Raw genomic sequence first — 18,913 nt, 5'->3', positions numbered from 1 at the left:
CCAATTTATGGTGCCCTGCTGCAAAAAAATGCGTGGCACCAAAGGGTTGTAATGAGTTTTTTTACGATCTATGGATTGCTGAAGTTTTATTACCGTCTCAAACTCTAAGAGGGATTTATCGGAAGTCTCATTTGAAGGGGAATGTCCATCAACTGCAGTTTGATAAATTCAAAGCAGCTTGCTGGAATGGCATATTTACATTTTTACACGTATCACTCTATCGTGACATATGTAGAGAGATGCAGAGTCTGGAAAACTAAGACGCGGTGGGCTTGATTCTATTAGTTTTCATTGCGTCTGGCCATTCTAATTTGGAAACTGCCCTTGGTATTAGTAATTCTTTTCCAGTCTTAGACATAGAGGTCAAAAGAACAGTGTAGTGTTTTTTTTATTTGGCACTGCAAGGGATAATTTCCACATGCTGTTACATTAAGAGTTAATTTATCCGTGCTGCATAGTATTGGACGATATGCACTTGTGATTTTTAGTGATTGTGATCACGCATCACATGCATGTAGATCTGCTTTGAGTGGGTCTTAAATGACTCCCAGAAATGTACCGATTTAACACGTGTTAACTTTCAGGTATTGGAATAGGATAGCAAATGCTTTCTTTACACGTTACACGTTAGTACTGGGGATAGTTTGTAACAGCATTGAAAACCGACAGTTCACAACCATCGTTGGCTGGCTTTTTTGCCAATGATGGTAACAGAGTCTAGTGTAGTGTAAGGGAGACTTGCAGATCCTCTAAACTCGAGATGCTAAGTTTCATTAAAAGAAAACATACATATTTAGAAACATATACAGGCAAACACATATAGAAACAAGGCACAGATGGCCGGTAGGATTCTGCCACCAGGGGCTTTACTCCCCAAAAAATAATTGTGATGTCAACAAAAAGCAGCATCTCGCAGACAAGATTTGTTAATCTGCTGGCTCAAAAACTTAATCTACCCAAGTAATTCAATTTTATATATATATTTGCAATTGACATCACACTGAGGAACAAACACCCATAATATTGATAAAGCAGTGTTTCTGAAGCAGGTTTCAGTCTTTGCAGATAGAATAAGAATGCAATAAATTATCCATCCCAGCGAGATCCTCTTTTGTTCATTAATTATCTCAGCGGGATCACTGATGACTTTTGTAACGAGAATAATAAAGTGTAAATGAATATGTTACTAAACATTATTTGTGTGATTATGTAACTGAAAGAGAAAAACATTTTCACGAATGGAGTTTTAATTAATGTACGTACCAACCTTTCCCAGGTTCATTGGCCGACTGATGTCTGCTTGTCGCAGTTTGGGAAGGATCTCTTTGAGAAAAATCCTAGCTGCATAATCTTGGAACTGAATAAATTTATACTGGGTCTGGAGCTGGCACAAGAGAGTCACCTGCAGCCTGATACTTCTCCTCTCCAAGCCGAAGATGATACAAACTGCTCGGTATCATCTATAGAGGAAGATTTCCTGACTGCGTCTGAACAGCTAGAGGAAGACAGTGAAGGTGAAAACAGGAGAGGTAATCTCAAGATTTTACTTTTTCTCCCATGCTTATATACAGAAAAACATTTTTAGCAGGACATGCAATGGTCGGCTTCAGGGTGATTTTTTTTCTCTTTTAAAGTAAATGTTACTAGGTCTTGTGACTTTGGACTGTCACTCGGAGTTGAGGAGGCTTAAGTATCCTAGGAATTCCCCAAATTCTGATATATGCTGATGAGTGCATTAAACTCTTTAGAAGGTCATCAGGAAAACAGAGCGATACTCAGCTGCATGCCAAGTTAATTTTATGTTTAGCCAATGAAATGCACATTTTGTTGAAGAAGGCGACACAGTCAAATGTCAACCCATCTTAATATTTATTAAGCTAATACAGTTCCCAATCAGTCCTGGCTGTCACTGCTAGCCTTAATAAATAATTTCTTGGTCAGATTGGTGGCCGGTTTTTCTCCTTGCCTGTCTGAAAACAGTAATCATATTATATTCAGGCATGCAAGGGAGCTATACGAAATAAATACACGGAATGTAAAATAACAAAGTGGGCAAACTTAGCCTATTTTGTAGAAAAATGAGATAAGAAATTGTCCTTTAGTGTCATGTCACTGTTATCAAGCTTAAAACAACTGCTGTTACCTATTAATGTACAGTAAATTGCCATCTTGACCATTTTCATCACCTTTTATTCGGTGTTATGTAGACTGGTATACATTTGAAAATACATATATTCACACATATACAATATATATATATATATATATATATTGCTATCTTTAACAAATAAAGCAATTATGACACATGATCCAAGTATTTAGTATTGGAGTATTTCTAAGATCACATGCCAAGAACCTTTGCTGTATTTTTTCTTTTCATTCCATGTTCTACAGCTTCTTTAATGTCAGTATTATAATATTTATGAATTTTAGGGCACTTCTGAAATACCAACTTGAAAAGTCAAACCAAACAGAAGTTTAAAGAGAAAAATATGTAGAGTGCTTTTTGTGATCATGTATTACCCTTAAAAATATAAATCCTTCATTACCAGAAAAGTTTTCTGCTAATTACTTTTTTATGTATGTTTAAATTTAGATGCTCTTGAAGAACTCAAGAATAATATACACAAAGGAGAACATTTTCAGATTGAAAAGCTTAAATGGATGCAAAACCAAAAAGAAGACAAATCAGAAAGTCGTCACACAGATGGCAATGTCCTCTTTGAACAGGACATTGAGTTGGATATGACTGGAATCAAATTGGAATCAAATGCTGAGAAGCTCATGCAACAAAAAGAGTGTATTGGAGAGCATCATGTAAGAAGACCTTCTCTTCATACGGGGACCCCAGGTGATACAGATTGTATAAATAAAATAAACAAAAGTGTTCATGAGCTGTTCAAGGAAGAAGCACTCAACAAGAAGTCAGAAGACACCAATAATCAACATGTCAAGGATTGTAATGCTGATGACTGTACAGAATCTTTTGATGATCCTGCGACCACAGGTCAGTACGCAACAAACCTGGCGGAATGTGTCTTACAGGATGCATTCATAAGGCTATCTCAGTCTGATACTACTTTCACCAAAGAGGCTGCTGTCAGTATCTCAGCAAATGACTCTGTGCTCAAGTCCAAAGTACAGTCTCCTGTTGCCTCTCGCCCATGGAATGAGCTTCCCAAAATTGTGATAGTACAGAGCCCAGATAGCTATGATAATCCAACAGAATGGACTGATGATACTCACTGGCAAGAGCAAGAGAATCCTATAGATGTTTTAGAACATTGGTCAGATAAGAATGTATCTCACGGTCAAACACATAGCACTTTGGAAGTGGCTTTGGCGTGTGCTGCATCAGTTATTGGAACAATCTCCAGCCCTCACACTGCTGATAGATTTAAAATGGAACAAGGAGAATATGAGAACACCGATGAGAAAGACTCTGGAGAGGAACAGCCTCTAGAAACAGCTACATTTCCAAGTGTTGTTCTTGGCGAAGAATATTCTGTGCCATCTGCTTTATGTGGAATGACTCAAGTGGCAAGTGCTGTAGCTGTTTGTGGTTTAAGTGAACAAAAGCAAGCCCTTTATCCGTCAACATCCAACGTATTGTTGGCAGCAGCTGACACCTCTACAGCAGTGGCTCTACACTGTAGCATTGCATTGGGTAGCAGCATGGAGAAACTCAAAGACAATATTGCAAAGGTTTTGCTTAAGGAAGCAGCTTTGGTATTAACCAGTCCAAACACATATAGGAATGTTGGGGAGTTTATAGAATCTATCAATGAGAGGCTTCTGAGTAGTGTAAGCTCTTCCAAATTGACACATGTGGATGATGTTATTAACCATGATTTGGCCCATAATTTATCAGATGCTATACTGCGGCATTCTGCAGATGAAGCCAGCCAAAGGTTACAAAGTACTGACAGTCAGGCTTGTTCCAAAACACAAGGTGCTTTTGTGGCAACCACCACTGAGCTACTGTTTAATGTGATGCATTTTACCTGCAAGAAGATGAGCGATCTTGTGCAGTCGGGGGACTTGCCCTTTGACCTGGATGATAAAAGCAAACGTGCAATCTCAGAGAATGGAGAGGGTCATCTTGATCATTTTATGAATTTATCAATGGCTCACAGTCCATTGGATCAGTGGAATGGAAGCCAGTCAACAGAGAAAAATAATGAACATAGTGCAGATAAATTTCCTAAATGTGATATGGCCGATGATAATACACTTCCAAAAGAAATGATTTGCAATAACAACCAACTAGAAGTGAATGCAAAAAACCCATGTAGTAAACAGTACATGAAAAGGGAAAGTTACAGACGCCGCCATAATGAGCACAGAGTTGTTTTAGGCAGGGACAGCTCTTTTAATCTAGATGAGAGTAAATGTTCTACTGAAGACCAAAGCTCCATGGAAGGAATGATAAATTCTGGAAGCCAGGAAAAGCTGTGCTATGATATCAGTGTATCTAAAGACTTTCCATCAAATTTATCAACATTGAATAATTACATGTTGCATCCCTCTCAAGCAGCCATTACACTGAAACACCCAGCCAATAATTACTGCTTGACAGACTTTGCAGATGATTTAGCAGAAACTGTTGTCTCTATGGCCACTGAAATAGCAGCTGTTTGCCTGGAAAACTCTCACGGCAAACAGCCTTGGTTTTGTGCCTGGGCGAAGGGTAGCGAGTGTCTGATGACATCTTGCAGAACAATGAAAAGGAAAAAAGATGTGTCATCTGGTGGAGCAGTAGTCAGAAGACACCGGCCACCAAGACTTAGTGAAATAAAAAAGAAGACAGATGAACATCCCGAGCTGAAGGAACGACTGATGAACAGAGTGGTAGACGAGTCCATCAACCTCGAAGACACCACAGACCCAGTCAGTGCATTTGCTAATGAAGTGGCTTCAAAAATTCTTAATCTAACAGAGTCATCAGTGGGAGAGACCATATGGCAAGGACAAAATGTATCAAGAAACAGATTACACTGTGACAGGTGGAGCAGAGGCAAAGCTTCTAGTTATGAAAGCATACCGGAAGAAGATCTGGATGCCAAGAATCTTTTCAACACGTTGGGCCCGGGAAGCTTGTTGGGACAACCATTTAGCAGAACCAGTTCAGTTTCTAAGCAGTCCAGCTGTGAAAGCATCACAGATGAATTTTCAAGATTTATGGTCAACCAAATGGAAAATGAGGGAAGGGAATTTGAACTTTTGTTGGACTACTATGCTGGAAAAAATGCAAACAACATCCTGAACTCAGCATTGCAACAGGTCTCCAGGAGAAACAGCCACTTGAATGTGAGATCAGCCTGCGTCTCCAAGCAGTCTAGTACAGAAAGTATAACAGAAGAATTCTACCGATATATGCTAAAGGAAATAGATAAAGAAAACAAGGACATTTTAGGAAGCCAGAAAACTGCCGAATGGACAAGCAATCTTATGCCTCCCTCACCACGCACACCATTTTGTTTTCGCCAGTCTTCCATGCCATGTAACAGATCTTCAAGTGCACGGTTAACCGTAAATGCTCCCATCAAAGCAAACTCTCTAGATGGCTTCTCGAGAAGTGGTTCTCGTGACTTCCTTCACCTGCAGCCGGTCAGTGCCATTTCTTCCACAAACCTGTGCAAGTCAGATTCCTGTCTGTATCAAAGGTGCCAAACAGATCAAGCCACAGACCTGTTAATCCATGAAACATGGTCCAACTCCATTGAGGCACTAATGCGCAAGAACAAGATCATAACAGATAGTACTGATGATGATGAGGTAGACCTATCACCCAAAGGATCACCAGCACACGTGGACAGTTACGCTAACAATCTGGCTGCTGACATTTTTCAAAGTGGAAAATCTCAGATTATCCTTCAGGATTCCTTTGATGGCACAACAAATGGAAATGTTAATTGTAAAAGTACACCCCCAGCTCAGTATAAGCACACTGACAGCTTTGAGACGGTAAACATAACGACAAATACATCTCATTCTGTCTGCCAGCCTGGCCCATATGCTGGCCATAGGGGGGTCCCGCTGATACAGATAGAAACAGACCAAAGGGACACAACAGAAGAAGATGCGGAAGGGGGCACTCTGGAAGTTCTCTGCTCCAAAGTCTCTTCAGAACAAGATGTTGAGAGAATCACGCCTCCTCCTGCAAGTGTCAGGTACCAGCACTGTCTCTGTTCGTTCATGCTTTGGCCTAGAGCTGAGCAAGCTGGGGTGGCCATGAGCTCAATCTGGATTTACATGTCAGTAGTGGTCGAGTACTTGCAACTAAAACACCTCCTCCCTTTCTGTTTTTGGTCAGACACACACAAGGAATCTTGCAAAGTTTGTGCCTGGGGTCAAGTCCATCCCCTCTTCCACTTGTGCCACACCACAGCCAGCTTGCTCACCACTTGATGGCTATTAAAGAGAGAGGGATAGATAGATAGATAGATAGATAGATAGATAGATAGATAGAATATCAAAGTTCCACTGAGCTAGAGGGAAAGAAATGGACAGTTGGTATGCAACATTTACTACTGAACATATATTCCCATGCTTAGCCTATCTTTAATCAGCCAAAATCATCAGTAATGACATAGACGAGAGTAAAGAATGTGGTAACCATGGAATACATAATATAAAGCATTCTAGAGCTGTTCAAATCACAGTTAACAAATAAATACTTTGTATATACTGACTAAATCAGGTTGGGGTAGCATACTGTATAAGTACTGCTGAGTGTCTCAGTCCATCTGACTTAGTTCAAAATATGTGGCTTCTTTGAGCACAGGACTCAGCAGGTACTAAACACTCAGGTTTCACTAAAAGAGAAACCAAAACCTGATGTCCCCATCGTTCTGAGCAGCAGTGAGGACAGTACAGGCAGCTGGTCTCAACTTGCAAATGAAGAGGAAAACCCAGAGGACACCAGCAGCTTCTTGCAGCTTAGTGAAAGATCCACCAGGTGTGTGTGTGGTCCACTACTCCTATCTCCATATTTTATGTTCCAGTCTGTGGTATTCTGTTATAATAAGTAGAATTCAATGTGTAAGAACACCTTGAAGAAGAATTGACTTAACTATACATCTGCTAGTACCAGAAGCTGAGTGGGGTTGGACCTTCATAATTTATATTGAGATCAATGAGTTAAAACTACAGCTCTCCAGCTAACTTTCCCTTTAGTGAATAAACCCTAAAGTAACTTGCTAAGCATGTACACAGGGTTAAGCAGTTAGTGCCTGTTACTTGACTGTGGGCCCGCTGAGTTGAATTTATGATTTCTGTGTAACAATTAAGCGCTTGTTCTTTTTTCCTGTAATAGTGTCTAGAAACTAGATAGGGAATTTAATCTGGTCCCATGTTTCTTACTCCCCTCTGGCACTCATAGGGTTAGGTCTTTGCCTCTAAAAGTAATTTTTTGCTCCACAAACAGCAAAGGTAACAGCAGCACATCCAGCAGCATGGGAGCCACAGACTTGGATTATCTTGAAGTTATTTCACCCGCCATTCCTGCTGATTTGTGAGTACAGATTATCTACTGAGTCACCTAATCAAATAATTAGATCCTGTCTATTTTATTATCTCCCCCTCTCATGTCTAAGCCTAAAGAACAGTTTCCTATTCAGAGGCAGGAAGGGAATTGACCTCTACTTTTATGCATTAATACCATGATAGCGGACTTGTACCTGAAAAAGTAAAAGAAAAAAGAAACATATGTATAATTTAAGTGATGGAAGTCCTTCAAGAAGAAGCCGAAGTTATGTTACCGGTGCGCCTGGATTTTGAGAAAGACAGCTTGTACGTTATTAACCACTTATAATCACGGGCGGGTTGGAGTCTGTGGCAAGATGGTGGCTTGCAGAGACCTTGTGGTGTTACAGGAAAGCTAGAAGGGGTGAAAAATTTATCAGAGAATGGGCTGAGAGCTGTGGTTTCAAGAAGTGAGAGGGGGGAAAGAATCAGGATGGAAATAATGTGGATTTCGAAAAGTAAGCAACATTTTACAAAAACTACATATTTGGTTCATATACAGGAAAAAATGCATAATATGACAAAACATGAATAAATAAACTTGGTAGCAGTATTGGTAAATATGGTTAAATATCTTGCAATGTTAGGTTGTGAATTTTGCATAAGAGATGTTTCTCCTTTAAGTGTCCATCCAGCAACAATCAATGACAATCTTCAGACTAAGAAAAGGATCCATGCAAAAAATAAAGTAAAAAAGCTTGGGGATGAAGAGAGAGGCACAGAATCGTGTCCATGCCTCCCATAGAGGCATAACAGAGCTGAGCAGGCGATGAGAGTACGGAGTTGTAGTTGAGCAGGACAGTACTCGGAATGGAAAACAGCCGCATATTAAATGGTGTCATTATTGTGCAAGCAGGACGTATATGGGGTCCCAGACCCAATATTTTTTGTTCAGAATAGAGACAAACGATGTATTGTAAAGTATATTTAAAGATCACGTTAGTCATAACTAATATACACATGATAAAAACACATAGTTCCTAATATCACCGTGGCCCATGACATCATGTAATACGTTGGGACCAATTGGGAGAGCACCTGTTTGGTCTAAATAATGTGAAAAAATATTCCATGAAATTTTAAGGGTTAAAATGAATTACTGAAAACAAAGTTCTTTAAACCATAGTAATGTACATTGTCATTCAACCCGCGAGCCCTTGCCTCAAGCTCACAAAATTGAAAGTTCAGGCACTTGCTAACAACTTGAATATTGAATATTGTTTTGCAAGCATTGGCAATGAAGGGCTAGCAACCTCCATCAAATCTTTCAGTCAAGTAAACTGTTAACTCAGCTGACCACGTAACTTCTTTGTGAATGGACCTGGATAATGTTTCCTTGGTCCTTCTATGTACTAATGTGGCAGCAGGTTCCTGTGTTATGTGCGGGCATATCAGATGGTGTTCTCCAAAGGCCCAGGCAGGTTTTTGCTGCCAGATTTTCCAAGTTAAAATACTGGGACATGGAGACCTACAGTACTGAGTAGTAGGGTATGGGAGTACTGGGTATACCAAATGCTCAAGATGTAGTTTTATACAACTGTTAATCACTGTGTTTGCTGTTCATTTTTTTTTCTTCAGAAAATTAGAAGAAGGACACCAGACCAAAGAAATCCAGGAGAATCCTGATGGTGAGAAATTATCCACAATAATGAGAACACGGGGTGGGGGAGAGGTTACACAAAAGGTCCACAATTACTTTATGTATTTCAAACCCCTAATTCTGTGACAGTGTCAGAAGTTTTGAGTCACCAAAAGTAGAAACTTGACTTGTACAACCTGGCGCAGCTTTCGCACCACAACTCAACATGCAGCTGAAATATTAACTAACTTTTCAAGTTTTTATAAAGTCAGTGCTCATCGTATTTTTTTCAAGTTGCAGTTGTGTTCGAGTGACCTTGAATGTCAGCTTCAACTTGATATCCAACCTCAACTGGAATTGAAATCAAGTTGATGATTTCCTAAAAAATAACAAAATAAATTATGAAAAATAACCTAAATTAACAGGGGACCCTGTAGAGGGAACTCACAGAGTGTGTTTCACTTCACCAATCACCTGCGGAGTCAAAATAATAATGTGCTGGATGAAGACAGAGTATTGGACTGAATAGTTCTTTACTTTACTGAGCAGGTTGTACAACAGTGGAAAACTGAGCAGACTAGAATGCTGTGAAATTCTATGTTTCTCCTATGCAAAGCCCCATTCTATAACCATAATGTGAATTCTTAAGCCGATCCAGAACTCGCTACTTGACTCTCAGGCCCTCTGTGTTGCATTTTTGCAGAATGCACGTCTGGATTATCAGTGGGTACAGCTAGCTGTCAGCTGGAGATCTGCATCATAAACGTTGATCTGGAGTCTGACCGATACAATTCTGAGCTTCGCACAACATTACAGTGGATTGCAGCATCTGAGCTGGGTATACCTGCTGTCTACTTCAAGAATTCTCAGGAGCACAGGTTTCAAAAGGTAGTTTTTTGGATTAATTTGGTATGATACAATCTTCCTTTTAATCCTCAACTTGCTGGAGAGGTCTGGGATCCACCGCTTCACGGACGCGCTGGTATATTTCACATTTTTCACTAGTTTGCCTTTACTAGCCATATAGACTTTATTTTTAATTAATGTGCTTCCGATGTTATTTTTAAAATGCATTGAGGATACGATTGAGTGCATCAAATACTAACGTGTGAAATACAATGGCATGTTTTATAAATATATTTTATATGCATCAGATGAATACACGCCAATTAATCTGTCAGCTTTGTTTGAAGACTTTAAACTGTCCCAGGGGACAATTGGACCTGCCTTCAAACTTGGTTTTTCTTCAACTTGCCTAAAGAAATGTTAACTTTTGCAAAGAGATTGTTACACTATAAGCAGTTGTGTGAATAAATATGTATATGGACACGTGTATGCGGGTGTATGGATGTACATGTGTGTAGATATGCATATGTAGGTATGTATGTGTATGTGTGTGTATATATATATATATATATATATATATCATGGTTTCTGTTAATACTAGTTAAATCAAGATGCATGGGAGGTGGCCGGGAATGATAAATATTTGGGAAACCTTTTGTTTAGTTTAGACAACACTGATATGTGTGATGAAGGGTGTGTGGAAGAAAGACAGGTTTTCTCATGAAATAGATTGAATCAGGTCAGGAGATCTTTGGGTTTTACTGCCCCATGATTGTAAAGACCCCAGGGTGTGGTGTTGGCCAAAGGGAATAACTTCAAAGGGTAACTACGGCAACCAAAGGGTCCAATCAGGGATCTCCCAGTAGACTCAATTGGGACCCTCTAGTATATCAAGGGACAGGTAGTGAAAGAGGAGAGGAGGAGAGAAAGTAAAGAGACAAAGGAACATCACTAACCTGGAGCTCTCAGGGAAGGTAACTATGAACATGCATGTTTGAATATTGTAAATAGGAACTTATATATATGTATTTGTTGTAAGTGTGTCAATTAATGTGGGGATTATTGTTATTGTACTGTTATTTGTATTGTTTTATATTTGGAACGTTCTAGTAAAAGTTTGTATTGTTATATCATAGCCGCATTGTGGATTCTTGGATATCCTGTTGTTGTTTCAAAATATTCTGTTGCATTCTGGAAGAAGCGAAAGTTTTCAGTTCAAACCTTAAAAGTTAGAAGAGATAGAACAGGGATTGTTTAACTTAATAAGCCAGTGGGTGGGTTTATCGGTGCATATTTCATAAGTGTATCCATACACCCATTCACCTGGATAAGTGTAGTTATTGTAGCTAGAAAACACATTAGCCTTCAGGAGATATATCCGAATACATATCGTGATTTCATTGATATGTGTTTGGATGTATCTGTTGTTGGATCAGTTGTAATCTTAAGCACATAACACATTCATAAGTCTTTTAGATGGTATGCTGTAGATAAAGAATTAATCCATCTGATTGATATTTTAATAACACAATTCCCTAGTTCCCTCAAAAGAAAACTTAACAAGATGAACACTCAAGCCAATAGAATCCAGTGCACAAGACACCAACACCCGATAGCTTTCCATGATTAATATAACTAAATAGATCACCACTGCAGGCAAATACATTTAGATAGGAAGCTCTTCTCTTAATGAGTTTTTCATGTACACTTCATTAAGGGTATATGTGATTGGTAAAGCTCTCTTTCTAGTTAGCGTCAGTTTATATCTATGGATTTCCATATGTATCTGTTGTATGTGCAGACTGAGATCTTTATTCTGGGTAGACTTCTCTATTTACTCAATGAAGATATTTAAATGCAAGAGGAGGGCAGCTAAAAAAGGAAATGCCCTTCATTTGCGGATATTCCTACAGCACTGAATTACTGGAGCTAGATTAGGTTTTTGGAATTATTGCTTAAATCTAAAATATATATATACTAATGAGTGATTTTTAGGTTTTTGACATATTGATAATTAGCCAATTAATGCTGGTATCTTCCTGTCCTACAGAGATGAATACGATAATAGACATTTATAATCATTTTAAGCATCTTGTAACACCTTCTTGCAGAAATGCATGTTTTCCTTGAACTTCATGAAACGTTAAACTCCTTTTTATTCCTTTCTCTGCCTTTTTGTTTTCATTTTCTTCCCACCATGACCCATCTTCTTCCTGTCCTTTCTCTCCTCAGTTCCTTGAAGTTTCCCGCATGGTACAAGCTAAATCCTGGAAAGTGGGAGATATTTGGAGTGCCCTGATTCTTCATTGCAAGATGCAGGCGCAGGGGAGCAAAGCGTGCCCCAGCTTTTTCGACTGGCTGTTGGAAATGGGATAAGTGACCCCAAATCCATGCAAACACCATGGGACAGTGATGGATTTCTGTATTCCGCTCCCACACTTCAACTTTCAGCGCAAATAGACTGCATCTTCCTTTTTGTACAGTGTTGGATTGACAGATTGTATATTTAGAATGTATTAGACCATGTTTTTTTAGGCAAGTGGGCCATGCTTAATATTTTTCTAGTATGTATAAATATATATGTATATATTGAGTGGAATGCCTATAGTATGGCAGGGAATTGCGGGCATATTTTGAGTGTGTAATACTGGAGATTTCAGAGTATAGGGATTGGTTTTGACATGGTATGGAATTGGCACTAACTTGCCATGCACTGTGAGGAGTGAATCTCTCTGTTTAATCCAAATGTAATATTATTGGCGCCAATCTTTTCCTCGCTTACCTTTCTGCGAGTTTGAACGAAATATTCTCATATTCAAAAGGTTAATCCAGTCATATGTTCATAATCCGGTCAAACTAAGGAATATGGGTATAATTTCAGGAATATTTGAAAAAAAGAAATATTGCTCAGCCAATAATGCACCTTAATTCCCTTAAATGTGTTTGCTGTTGTTATTCACTAATTCAGACTTTTTCATCTATATTAGCATAGTAACAGAAATGGTTCTTCTTATTTTTTATTTAATTTTTTTATTTTTAGTAAACCTCAATCCCAAATTATATTTTGTGACGATGTTGCTTGTAAATCGAGTGATTTCAGTTCCCTAAAGCAGGAGAAAGCACGAGAGTTTGCAGGTTGTGGTTCCAAGCTTATTATGTTTTATTAAGGTTCAACACTAGTGATCGTCTCCTATGAAATAATGCTGCGGCAGCCCTGTGTAATGCATAGTTCAATCAGTAAAATAACTTTCAAGAAGTCTAATTGATAAGCATGCTGTGTTTGCACCTTCATAAAATATAGTAAAGTCTGACAAATTCCTATAAGCTGTCCTATCAACAAATAACACCATTGATAATTGACAAGCAACCACTCCGCGTATAAAATGTTCACTTTATGATAAAATGGAGTTGGACTACGATACTGGATGTAAGTGCTGAAGAGTCGTGATAATAACGCTATATGCTTGTAAAATGACCACATCTTGTCCTGGCTATTTTTTGGGGGGCCAGCAGTGTTAGCGCACAAGATACTTTAGTTATAGGTCAGTATGGTGGCACCCAAAGCATGCTCTGGCTTTAACCATCAAAACCTGGAACAGATAAAAAGCAGCTCTTTACCAGCACTTTTAATACATTAGATCAATGTCATTAAACTATATGAAACTAAAGAAACAGACAGGTGTAGAGGTCAAAGACCAAGTCATTTTAAGGTTAACATACTGTAATGCAACTTCTCTATAAAGCAACTTATCAAACTGGCTAAGTGATGAGATCTTGCTGGCTAGTTTGGTCCCTGAGAGTACCGACATAGGCGTAACCACAAGAGTAACGTCCCTTGCATGCCAGAGGCACAGCCCACGGTGCATCCTATGCCACATGAATTAGCCATAAATTAGACATCTAAGATCTGCACTGATGCCAGAGCTCAGGGAACCCCCACCAACACTGATCATTATATCTGAAGCTAGAGAAAAAACAAGTAAACCAAACGAGGTCTGAATGCCATAAAGCTTTTTCTCAGCTCCCATGATCCCTGCTCGTAAATCTCCCCTTCCTTTATCACTAGTCTCCTCCCAATCCATACTGATATATGAACCCTGAGTGCTGTGTATGTTAATGATCTTCCATGCCCCGTCAAGTAGCTCTGCTTAGCCATCTAAACTTTGAGCCCAACTATCCTTACCCTGAGCCCATGACTCTTTGGTAATGCTAATTCCTGGTCTGTCCTTGAGGCTACCCGCTCAGCCTCGCCAACCTGAACCTAGGGACCTGTATATGTTAATGTGCACTGATAGAGGCTTCTTTTAAGATGTACTTAAAAGTTTATTCTCTAAGGACTCCTGTCCTATAACAAAAACTGAACCCATCCCATGCACCACCCGGCAGTCCTTATATTAACGTTTAATTCTTTAGGAAAGACGGTATGTATTGATATGTGACAATAATACAGAGAATAATTGAATGTGTCCTGTAAGCTTATAAGCGGTTTTCTTTATGGAGGAATAAGAGGTATTATACAATGGTATAAGCTGCAATATAAAAGCATAGGTATGCGCAGACTACAATAAGAAGAGATTGCATGGAGCAGATACAACATATAGAGAGCAGTTTAAATAGCTATAGGGAGCAGCTACTCGTGATAATGGAGTAATAAATCTTTCTTGATATATAAGATTGTACAAATTAAATTCCAACATTGTCAAACAGGCCATTGACACCATGCAGTTTAATGCCATAATTATTATTAATGGCATTTCACTTTCTTGCAATCAACCCCTCGTTTGCTTTGGTTTGTGACGAGAGCAGTTATCTCTACGAGCACAATCTGACTATGAAAAAAAGATTTATTCTGTATGTCAAAGAGTAGCTCCTGGCAGCTTTAATGGATATTTGACCTTTTTTAAGATGATCAAACTAGAACTGTAATTCTGTTTTTATTCCATTAACCTTTACCTGAAAGTTCAACTCCCCGACATACATTTGTAAATGAATTGCAAGTTAAATAGGTATTTTATTTTACTAAATATTTAAATATAAAAACAAAGCAATCATAAATCAGTTTGTTATTTTAAATCTGCTTTGGCATTCAATGTTCTTGAATTAATTTTCTTATACACCCGTTTGCCTTCTTAAAAACAAGCCATAGTCTGCTTTAACAGTACAGCAAAAGCAATCTGCTTGGGCTATTACGCCTCCCGTTTCAGAGCTCAGTACACTTAATAAGCGATTGAAATCATCAATATATATGTATATATATTATCTACATATCACATGATCAGAGTGGTTATTTCTCCCCTATTAAATGTGCCCTCCTGCTGTGGTAGGGTTGATTGTGGTTGTCTGAAAAAGGATGGACGGGGAGAAGACTGCAGAGTTTTTGATAAAGAAAGTCACTAGTTATGTAGGTTTTTCTTTGTATCATGGGTCTCCGAATAAATAGCTCCTTACTATAAAACAGATGGATTGAAAAACAAAAAGCACAAGCTGTAAAGACTTTCTTTTGGGAAACTGTTGCATTGGTGCCCTTATTTCTGTTAACCAGTCAGCAGTGTCACTGGGTCTACATACATACATATCTCCATTGAACCTTTTATTCCTCATTATTTTTAGAAACCTTTATTTCTTTAGTTAAGTGTTTTATTTTTAAGTGAGAAAAAGCAAATAATTTTATGGTCCTTCTCCTAAGTGCTTCCCTTTCAGCACAGGGAGAGGGACTTATTGCTGGTGGTCTAGCGGAAGTCTATGCATGTTGTGGATCTCTTGTGATGTGCTCTGCTTCACGGTGGCACAGACCTTATGTTCTTCCCACTGCGGCTTTGTCTCTCATCCCCCCCAAACAGCCCTGTCTCCCGTTGTTTATTACTGCAGGGCTATTATATATTACTATCTGGAGTAAGACTATTTAATTCCTTACTGTAAGGGATCAGATCATTAGAATGTCACTAGGCCAGCCACTAGTCAAGGCTGGATCATTTGCTCTGTAATGAATGTCCTTGCTTGGGTGGTGCAGAAGATACATGCTAGCCTGTAGGGTTTGCAGAATAATGGTGATAGCTGTTGGGAGCTCCAGCTCAAAGCACATTCATCTTTGAAGAAAGGTGGATCCTCTTATCGCTGGCTCTCTGCCTCCAGCAAAGAGAGAAGTTCACAATTCCGATGCCAGAAAGGTCATAACACAAGATCCAGCCAGCATTAAATGGGGATGAATTGCCACAAGTCACAGAGGCTGATTATCCCCCCCCATGCATTTATTTCCCAGGAATACATGGGTGCATTTATTGTTAGCAGCGCTAGAAGCGATTAATCAAATGCCCAGCAGTGCTTTTGTCCGTAGCAGGTTTATTTTGTGATTCTGTTAATCTCCGTTAGGCAGGTCAAGGTTAACGGTTTGGCTGCTGCTTTTCCATGGGATGCAACTGTTACAGATAAATTAATATTCAAAAAATAAATGTTGTGTGTTTCCATGTACTGGATAAACAATGTGTGTTTTATTACTCAGTGTTACAGATATCTGATCCTGTAGGGGGCTTTTAATAAGGTATAGTATAGGTAAACGGTGAAAGTGCACAGAACAGAAATATATCACGGGATAGAGAGGGGTTATTGATTACATCATTAATTGGGTGACATTTTCATTGAGCACATACACGGGGGGGCAATAGAAACGGTAAAGCCAGAAATTAGGGGTAGTAGCATGATGTATACAAAGAGGTTACAGAGAGCATTAGCGATAGATTCCTGGCCAGGAGAGTGGGCCGCCTAAGACACAAGTGTATGGGTCAAAAAGGACAGCACGTTTGGAGAACAAGGCAGGATTTGAGTAGGACTGGAAATGACTATCCCCCAACCCACAATAATCCGTCAAACACTGGGAGTCCAGGGTGTTCTTACATATAAAATAATTATGCAGATTACCAAGGAGGTATTTTAGATAGAATTATAAATCTAAATAAACCCAGATGGATTCCTTTTTGTGTCTAAAAGCAATACATGAATTTGATCACGTACGATTATCTGATGTACACAATTTCATTATTATTTGTGATAAATGTGTCCGGATATAGGAAACTTCAATGGTCCGAATCAACATAGAACTCCTACTGCGTCCGAAAACAAACAGAATTCACCTCCCACGCTGCTTTCTGCTTTAGCTAAACAATGCGTGGAATATATTGGATGCAATCTATATATTGATATAAGCAATGCCTCTGGATTTTGGTTAAGGAGGTTTATTTTCCACATGCTGGAAGGGAAAGGGGAATTAATGACATGGAAAGGCCTGCCTGCTGAAGGGGTTAGGAAGAACATCAGCAACTGCTCCAAATGACTGCTCCTTCAGGATTTGCATAGCTTATATTATGATGGCTGGCCTTGATGGATGCCATTGTTCAGTAATGAGTGAATGTGAGCATTGGCGTATGACCCTTTTTCTGAATGCAGTCTGCATGTTTCATCTTATGTCAGACACAGGGAGGCCACGCGACACTAGAGGCGTTAGAACTGCAGTTCACAACCTGCCAGCCCCTTCCCTACTGGAAACCATTAAATCCATGTGTGCTGGAGTTTTATTTTAATTTACGTATAGTTTCTCATTTTGCTGAATATTCTTTTGTTAAGTGGAAAAATAAAAGAGGAGATAAATGGTCATGTTATTTTATGTGCTTTGCCACTAGAGAACAAAATAGAGAAACCACTGAGCTGGGCTGTCAATCTCAGCAAGGAGGAATATTGTTTTATTGCACCAATTAGACAAACTACAATACATTGGCCCTTTATATTGTGTTTTTCTATCTGCTGTATATGTCACTCGCTCTACCATCATCCCACTGGAAATGCTTACATTTTAACAGTATAGTTGTAGATATGTATTTACGAGACAGCGTAATATTGAAAATCTGATTAATCACTCTTACCCTTCTATATGAGATCCAGGCACATGATATTAACCGTAGTGATTTGCACAAATCAGCATAATATACTGCTGAGTGCACAGTTTTAAACACCTAAATACCACAGTTACATTCTGCAATACATTCCCGTAGAAAAAGTGGCTTCTTTCTGCAGAAGAGGGTCCTACGCACGTTTGGACCTCCCATGGCTTCTTGCATTGTGAAATTTAGCCCTGGCTGTACAAATCTTTTCTTCTCCTTCACTGGGATCTACTGCTTTTGGGGCGAGGGTATTGGAGCATGCATGGCCAGATTAAGGAACTTGGGGCTCTGGGGCACTTATACAAAAATGGGCCTCTCTTTTCTTGTGGTCAACTTTTTTCCACATCAGCACAAATAAAACATAATCAATGTAATATAAATCCAAAAAGATTATTGGGATTTCTCTGCATTCCTTCACGTCACACTCTGTTCATATTAAATGTTGGCATCGCCAGGGCTGGAATAACGGCGGAGCACATGGACCATTTGCTCCCGGGCACCGGTGTTCCTATGTGTCCATACCTCTAACCTGTCCCATGAAGCGGCAATCTGATGGGGTCCCACAATGTGCAGCAATCATCTTCCCTCCGTGACACTGCACTCCTAGAAATGATATAACTTCTCGGCGCGCAGTGTCAGCGAGGAAGGATGATTACCCCATGTAGCGGGACCCAATCGGACCTCTGCTCAGTGAGAGAGACGCAAGATCACACAGGAAAGAAGTGGAGGATTCGGTAAGTACTGTGTGTAATATTGTCATAAACGGCAGACACTCAGAGATGACTTTTAAACAGCAAATTTCTTTATTTTGTTTCTTAACATCACCATATCCCTCCTTCCATGTCCCAGCTCCCAGCAAGCCAATCCCCCACTTCCTGTTTCCTGTCCAGAGTCCTCTTCCCTTAAAGGGAGAGAGATGCTTACTGTATGTTACACTGTGTATATATCTGTGTATATGTATATGCGTGAATATGTATATGTGTGTGTATTTGCGTATCTGTATAAATGTATGTATGTATATATATATATA

The 18,913-nt window shown here is 39.2% G+C and overlaps 1 protein-coding gene across 1 annotated transcript in view; it reads left to right on the top strand.

Moving 5' to 3' along the window:
• Window positions 1-12,328, top strand: part of LOC149288207 (A-kinase anchor protein SPHKAP-like) — a 49,005-nt gene extending 36,677 nt beyond the window's left edge. Inside the window, exons 5-11 of the mRNA XM_089491968.1 lie at window positions 1,277-1,529; window positions 2,597-6,173; window positions 6,788-6,961; window positions 7,430-7,516; window positions 9,106-9,155; window positions 9,810-9,994; window positions 12,185-12,328. Of these exons, the coding sequence (XP_089348094.1) occupies window positions 1,277-1,529; window positions 2,597-6,173; window positions 6,788-6,961; window positions 7,430-7,516; window positions 9,106-9,155; window positions 9,810-9,994; window positions 12,185-12,328 (4,470 nt within the window). The remainder of the gene's footprint in view (window positions 1-1,276; window positions 1,530-2,596; window positions 6,174-6,787; window positions 6,962-7,429; window positions 7,517-9,105; window positions 9,156-9,809; window positions 9,995-12,184) is intronic.
• Window positions 12,329-18,913: the final 6,585 nt, after the last annotated feature.

This window comes from Sceloporus occidentalis, unplaced genomic scaffold (assembly GCF_023333645.1).
Source record: "Sceloporus occidentalis isolate IW3139 unplaced genomic scaffold, rSceOcc1.0.p SCAF_53, whole genome shotgun sequence".
Taxonomy (NCBI): Eukaryota; Metazoa; Chordata; class Lepidosauria; order Squamata; family Phrynosomatidae; genus Sceloporus; species Sceloporus occidentalis.
This window is presented reverse-complemented; position numbering and strand designations above follow the sequence as displayed.